Source organism: Oncorhynchus mykiss, chromosome 2, assembly GCF_057628025.1.
Source record: "Oncorhynchus mykiss isolate SJ-2025 chromosome 2, ASM5762802v1, whole genome shotgun sequence".
Lineage (NCBI taxonomy): Eukaryota > Metazoa > Chordata > Actinopteri > Salmoniformes > Salmonidae > Oncorhynchus > Oncorhynchus mykiss.
Genome location: NC_143023.1, coordinates 8382337 through 8390000, shown reverse-complemented (window position 1 = coordinate 8390000; position 7664 = coordinate 8382337). Strand labels below are relative to the sequence as shown.

The 7664-nt window shown below is 44.2% G+C and overlaps 1 protein-coding gene across 1 annotated transcript; it reads right to left on the bottom strand.

The window, feature by feature from the left end:
- Positions 1-2728: 2728 nt before the first annotated feature.
- Positions 2729-6292, bottom strand: LOC149984808 (uncharacterized). Its single transcript, XM_090187239.1, has 5 exons — positions 6072-6292; positions 5780-5880; positions 4853-4954; positions 4333-4551; positions 2729-3903 (listed from the first exon to the last, which is right to left on the bottom strand). The coding sequence occupies exons 1-5, from the start codon at positions 6162-6164 to the stop codon at positions 3336-3338; spliced, it is 1083 nt and encodes a 360-aa protein (XP_090043365.1). The 5' UTR covers positions 6165-6292; the 3' UTR covers positions 2729-3335.
- Positions 6293-7664: the final 1372 nt, after the last annotated feature.

Sequence of the window (7664 nt, the reverse complement as noted above, 5' to 3'; positions counted from 1 at the left end):
CTCTATCTGTTCTCTATTCTCTCTCTGTTTTCTCTATCTGTTCTCTCTGTTCTCTCTCTCTCTCTATGTTCTCTCTCCATGTTGTCTCTCTCTCTGTTCTCCCACTCTCTCGGTTCTCTCTCTCTCTCTGTTCTCTCTCTCTCTGTTCTCTCTCTCTCTCTGTTCTCCCTCTCTGTCTCTCTGTTCTCTTTCTCTCTACCTGTATGTGAGTGTGTGCCCGTGTGTGTGTGTCCTCTGCACACTACTGCCATGCTGTGTAAGAATATACAGTTGGATAGTTCTGTCATAAGCCTCTACTCCCTGACACCACTGACAGCTTCCTTACCTGCGAGTGTGTGTGTGTGTGTGTGTGTGTGTCAGCTTCATTACCTGTGTGTGTGTTAGAGTGACTGCAGGGTAATGCCGCACACAGTCAATCACTGACAGAGCACACACACACACACACACACACACACACACACACACACACACACACACACACACACACACACACACACACACACACACACACACACACACACACAGTCTTCTACGCCTTAACAAGCTATCTTCAGGATGAAATGTCCTCCCTCTCCCAATGTGGGTTTGAGGGCTTTTCCCCCCTCTCCTTACCCGGTCATCCTGTCTCCTGAACTGACCTGAGCAGCTCCCCAGGTGGCATCACCTGTCCGTCACGCCACCGTGAGCCTATTGTCTGGCCCCGTTCTGAATGTCTAATGAGCTTCCTGTCCAGTTTCCTGTCCACCTCAGAGAGACATGCTAATCTAATTAGCGGTGCAGAACGTCAGCCACACATCATTCTGCTTATTGTTCATTACCTCTGCATAAGCTTAGTACTACTCTCTGTGGGAACACACACACACACACACACACACACACACACACAGGGATGAGATGAGTGGTGAGTTAGGTTACTCATTGTTCTTACACAGTGAGACTGTCTGCATAGCTGGCAGGTGGACACATGACAGGAGGGTGACTGCTTAGTGTGGGAGGGAGGGTGCCTGTCAGTGTGTGTGTGCATTTCTGCTTTTGTGTGTGTGTGTGTGTGTGTGTGTGTGTGTGTGTGTGTGTGTGTGTGTGTGTGTGTTCCCACAGAGAGTAGTACTATGCTTTTGCAGAGTCTATGTGTGAGAGGGAGGGGGTAGTTTGTCCTACAAACTCTCAGTCTCACGTCAGAATTATTAACAAGAATTATAAATATTTTGAAGTTGATCTAAATGTCAAATTCAAAGTGTTTAAGGTTAGACATTAACTCTGAATGGTTAAGGTTAGACATTAACTCTGAATGGTTAAGGTTAGACATTAACTCTGAATGGTTAAGGTTAGACATTAACTCTGAATGGTTAAGGTTAGACATTAACTCTGAATGGTTAAGGTTAGACATTAACTCTGAATGATTAAGGTTAGACATTAACTCTGAATGGTTAAGGTTAGACATTAACTCTGAATGATTAAGGTTAGACATTAACTCTGAATGGTTAAGGTTAGACATTAACTCTGAATGGTTAAGGTTAGACATTAACTCTGAATGGTTAAGGTTAGACATTAACTCTGAATGGTTAAGGTTAGACATTAACTCTGAATGGTTAAGGTTAGACATTAACTCTGAATGGTTAAGGTTAGACATTAACTCTGAATGGTTAAGGTTAGACATTAACTCTGAATGGTTAAGGTTAGACATTAACTCTGAATGATTAAGGTTAGACATTAACTCTGAATGGTTAAGGTTAGACATTAACTCTGAATGGTTAAGGTTAGACATTAAGTCTGAATGGTTAAGGTTTGGGATAGGCTCAAAACAACTTTCTAATGGTGGATTTGAACATGCAACTGTCTCTGAATGAAAGGTAGATGCTTACACCCATCCACCCTCCCCGTCCACAACACTCTAGCAAAACCCAAGCCTACTTGAAGGTAATAGCGCTCACTGTTGTTCCTAGTGGCCGGTTTCCACGTCATCTCCCAACGTCCTCAGACATGGATGGACCCCTGTCAGACAGGAGTGGGTCCAGGGACGGGCTACCTCCCTAACCTCTGACCCCTGTCAGACAGGAATGTGTCCCAGGGACGGGCTACCTCCCTAACCTCTGACCCCTATCAGACAGGAGTGGGTCCAGGGACGGGCTACCTCCCTAACCTCTGACCCCTGTCAGACAGGAGTGGGTCCCAGGGACGGGCTACCTCCCTAACCTCTGACCCCTGTCAGACAGGAGTTGGTCCCAGGGACGGGCTACCTCCCTAACCTCTGACCCCTGTCAGACAGGAGTGGGTCCATGGGGGATCCTGTGGGAGAGACCCCAGTCCTCTCCTGACAGTAGAACTGTCCTGTAGGTAGAAGCTGTCTCCTCAGAGACCCTATTATAGAAGCCTCACAGTGTCCTATACAATGTCCTAAAATGGTTCCTACTACTGGTGGTTAAGGCCAGTAAGTCTTAAGTACTAAGATATTAATAATTTTTATTGCCTGTTGTCACGGCGATTCATTGTTCTATGTCATTTCCAGTATTATTTTGACATATAAAGTGGTAGAAAGTGACCAATTAATGTAGCGATGCGGATGGTCGAATACAACAATACTGCCCTCTACTGGGCAGATGTAGGCCAACTGTTTAATCAAACCCAAAATGTAGTTTCCATCACTTGACACGAACAGGATAAGTGTTTTAAAACCGATAACATCCCCTTCCTTTGTAACCACAATCAGGAACATTCTTACAACAACAAAAACATTAGAACTGACTTTATTCACAGTGAATGTATCCTAATATTTACACATTTCAGATTTTTGGACTTTCACAAATATTTCACAAAACTACTCAGACATAAACACATGTTCCCTCATCATCTTCTCTGGAATAGAATAGAAGTAAAAAATCAGTTTTGATGGCAGAAAGACAAGGTAGTTATGGTGACAGTAGTTTGGAGAAATGGATGACAAAAAGCTGTGTGGGAGCCTTATTTTAAAAGCTGTGTGGAAGCCTTATTTTAAAAGCTGTGTGGAAGCCTTATTTTAAAAGCTGTGTGGAAGCCTTATTTTAAAAGCTGTGTGGGAGCCTTATTTTAAAAGCTGTGTGGGAGCCTTATTTTAAAAGCTGTGTGGAAGCCTTATTTTAAAAGCTGTGTGGAAGCCTTATTTTAAAAGCTGTGTGGAAGCCTTATTTTAAAAGCTGTGTGGAAGCCTTATTTTAAAAGCTGTGTGGAAGCCTTATTTTAAAAGCTGTGTGGGAGCCTTATTTTAAAAGCTGTGTGGAAGCCTTATTTTAATAGCTCTGTGGGAGGGGAACATTATTTTAAGATGAAATGAGAGCAAACACAGTATCCAAAATAGCACCCTATTCCCTACATAGGGCTCTGGTCCAAAGTAGTGCACTATCGGGTGACATTTGGGATGCAGAATATTGTAAGTTACCATGTCCTGATTGGCTGTGATGTTCCCATGGAGAGACAGACATGCTGAGAGTGTCTTCTTCCTGGTCGGGGTTAGGTCTGGTCCTATCAGGTAGAGACAGAGCTAGGGTCTCTTCCTGGTCGGGGTTAGGTCTGGTCCTATCAGGTAGAGACAGAGCTAGGGTCTCTTCCTGGTCGGGGTTAGGTCTGGTCCTATCAGGTAGAGACAGAGCTAGGGTCTCTTCCTGGTCAGGGTTAGGTCTGATCCTATCAGGTAGAGACAGAGCTAGGGTCTCTTCCTGGTCGGGGTTAGGTCTGGTCCTATCAGGTAGAGACAGAGCTAGGGTCTCTTCCTGGTTGGGGTTAGGTCTGGTCCTATCAGGTAGAGACAGAGCTAGGCTCTCTTCCTGGTTGTGGTTAGGTCTGGTCCTATCAGGTAGAGACAGATCTAGGGTCTCTGTGGGTGAGGAAGCAGCTCCATCTTTACTGCTGGGCGCCGGCTCTACAAACCCACTGAAAAAAGAGACACATTCTGTACAATTAAATTCAACTGCACTGGACAGAGAATTCCAATTCAACTGCACTGGACAAAGAATTCCAATTCATCTGCCCTGGACAGAGAATTCCAATTCAACTGCACTGGACAGAGAATTCCAATTCAACTGCACTGGACAGAGAATTCCAATTCAACTGCATTGGACAGAGAATTCCAATTCAACTGCACTGGACAGATAATTCCAATTCAACTGTAATCATATAATATCACCCTTTCTGTTAGGTTTGACTTTTACATACATTGTGCGTGTGTGTGTGCATGTGTGTATGTGTGTGTCTAATGTGTGTGTGTGTGTGTGTGTGTGTGTCATGTTTGTGTGTGTGTGTGTGTGTGTGTGTGTCGTGTGTGTGTGTGTGTGTGTGTGTGCGCTTGTGAGGCCTACCTACCTAACAGAGTCGGAGTCACAGGACTCCTTGCGGCTGGTCTCTAACAGGTCCTCCTGGGAGTGGAAGCGTTGCAGTTTGCAGCCGCAGCGCAGCACGGCCTGGGACACAGAGTAATGGGTTCTACCTGAGGCGCAGGCCTCTATCTGGGACACCCCCAGCTCCGACTGCAGGAAGAGGTGCAGACAGCTGTCTGACAGAAGCAGATTACTCTCCAGGGTCCTGGCATGAAAGACCAATGAAACTCTGGTACTATACCAACAGACCCATAAATACAAATGGATATTCATAGGTCTGTTGATTTGTTTAACATGGGTTAAACATAGAACCTATTACAGCGTCTATTGTTCACCACCGCCAGAAAAACAGAGGAAGCACAACCTAGAGCAGCAACGAGGAGGCATACGTGTAAGAAATGTTTAGTAGGCCTTTAACCCTTTGAGTATAACCGTTGTTTTTCTAGTATTTTTTTAGAACTGCTTTTCTTGTTATTATTTGTAATGTTTGTTAGGAGGACACTCACAGTTGAAGGAACTTCTGGAGGCCCTTCATCCTCTCTGTGATCTGCTGGGCGTTGTTCAGGTTAAAGAAAGGGTTCTTAGGTGGTAGTTCAGGCAGCTGGACCCTGGAAATGGACACAATCAAATCAAAACACACTTAAAGGGCCAATCTGGGATTGGGACATCCATGTTTTTGGACTGTTTAATTCATTATATATAGTCATTGATTCTTAAAGTTAAAGGGCCAATCTGGGATTGGGACATCCATGTTTTTGGACTGTTTAATTCATTATATATAGTCATTGATTCTTAAAGTTAAAGGGCCAATCTGGGATTGGGACATCCATGTTTTTGGACTGTTTAATTCATTATATATAGTCATTGATTCTTAAAGTTAAAGGGCCAATCTGGGATTGGGACATCCATGTTTTTGGACTGTTTAATTCATTTTATATAGTCATTGATTCTTAAAGTTAAAGGGCCAATCTGGGATTGGGACATCCATGATTTTGGACTGTTTAATTCATTATATATAGTCATTGATTCTTAAAGTTAAAGGGCCAATCTGGGATTGGGACATCCATGTTTTTGGACTGTTTAATTCATTATATATAGTCATTGATTCTTAAAGTTAAAGGGCCAATCTGGGATTGGGACATCCATGTTTTTGGACTGTTTAATTCATTATATATAGTCATTGATTCTTAAAGTTAAAGGGCCAATCTGGGATTGGGACATCCATGTTTTTGGACTGTTTAATTCATTATATATAGTCATTGATTCTTAAAGAATATAAAATAGTTGGCACCTTTTTAACAGCTACTAGCTACTAGCTAGAGACACAAGACATGTGGAATTACTTTCTTTGTGTACATTTGTTAAATGTGTCCCCAGCTATCTTAGGTCAATATGCTATACATAGAGTATGCCATCCTCCTATGAATACCCACATGAGTAGGGAGTTAGCCTGCAGTTTCTGCCGGAGCCATACGAAGTCACGGTACCTTCTCCTCACACAGGAGATCTTCTTGGTGAAGCAGAGACTGTTGGTCTGAGGAGAGACAACAGCAGTTTAACACTGATATTCCATCATCCGTATGAACAGGTGAAGAAAACTAAAACAGACCCTTACCTTAACCATAGCCTTAACCTAAATTTAACCAATTTGGAAATTAAATATTGGTTTGCACGTCAGCCACATCTCCTTCATTTTCCCCCATTGTCTCAGGACATCATACTTACATGTATACAGATTTCATAGTCCATGTGGGCATGCCAGAAGTCCTTCTTCTGAATCCGAGGATCCCGAACCCAGACACTGATAAACTGCTCCATGGGGAGGAGAGGAGAGAGACTGATGAGGTAAGGAGAGAGACTGAGCCACACTTAACTAAACTGTGGATGAGAAGTGAGAATGTACGGTCTGAGGCAAAGATGGAAGTTTTACAGGACAGAAATACAGGAAGTGCAATCATTGACTCACTCCAACTCTACAGATGTAGGATCTTAATTTGATCACTCTTTTGTTGCTGAGCATTGTCTTCCACAGCAGGAAATGCATTGTATGCACCTGTATTGTTTTTTAGTTTTAAAAAGGCTTCTAAGGTTTGTAATTTCCACTTTGACATTTCAGACTTGATTTGCCCTAAGTAAAAATGTATCAACCCTTCAAAACTGTCCATTCCTTATAATCCACATAATACATAACATTTCCTGTTTCTGCAGGAGCTGCCTCAAATTAAGATCATACATCTGTTTACCCTGTGCCTTTTACAGGTTAGTCCAGTTTATTTTACTATGCCGCAGAGTGAAAGCAGAAGTAGCTCTGATCTCTCTCTCTCTTACACGATCTGAATTGGTGTTTACAGCATGTTTTCAAGACGAGTTAAACATCTTTAGATCTGTAAATTTCTAACCACAGTACTGTCCAGCTAGTTCAACCTGCTGAACCAGGAAGAGACCCCCACACCGACCCTCACTGGGCTACATTACCAACAGTACTGTCCAGCTAGTTCAACCTACTGAACCAGGAAGAGACGCCACACCGACCCTCACTGGGCAACATTACCAACAGTACTGTCCAGCTAGTTCAACCTACTGAACCAAGAAGAGACCCCCACACCGACCCTCACTGGGCAACATTACCCACAGTACTGTCCAGCTAGTTCAACCTGCTGAACCAGGAAGAGACCCCCACACCGACCCTCACTGGGCTACATTACCAACAGTACTGTCCAGCTAGTTCAACCTACTGAACCAAGAAGAGACCCCCACACCGACCCTCACTGGGCAACATTACCAACAGTACTGTCCAGCTAGTTCAACCTGCTGAACCAGGAAGAGTCCCCCACACCGACCCTCACTGGGCAACATTACCAACAGTACTGTCCAGCTAGTTCAACCTGCTGAACCAGGAAGAGACCCCCACACCGACCCTCAATGGGCAACATTACCAACAGTACTGTCCAGCTAGTTCAACCTACTGAACCAGGAAGAGACCCCCACACCGACCCTCACTGGGCAACATTACCCACAGTACTGTCCAGCTAGTTCAACCTACTGAACCAGGAAGAGACCCCCACACGACCCTCACTGGGACACATTACCAACAGTACTGTCCAGCTAGTTCAACCTACTGAACCAGGAAGAGACCCCCACACCAACCCTCACTGGGACGCATTACCAACAGTACTGTCCAGCTTGTTCAACCTGCTGAACCAGGAAGAGACCCCCACACCGACCCTCACTGGGCAACATTACCAACAGTACTGTCCAGCTAGTTCAACCTACTGAACCAGGAAGAGACCCCCACACCGACCCTCACTGGGCAACATT

Excerpts from the sequence above, each read along its gene's own strand:
- LOC149984808 (XM_090187239.1), bottom strand. The coding sequence starts at position 6,164 with ATGGAGCAGTTTATCAGTGTCTGGGTTCGGGATCCTCGGATTCAGAAG. Across the intron at positions 5,881-6,071 it reads ACTATGAAATCTGTATACAT|ACCAACAGTCTCTGCTTCAC; the intron begins GTAAGTATGATG and ends GTCTCTCCTCAG. Across the intron at positions 4,955-5,779 it reads CAGGCTAACTCCCTACTCAT|GGTCCAGCTGCCTGAACTAC; the intron begins GTGGGTATTCAT and ends GTCCATTTCCAG.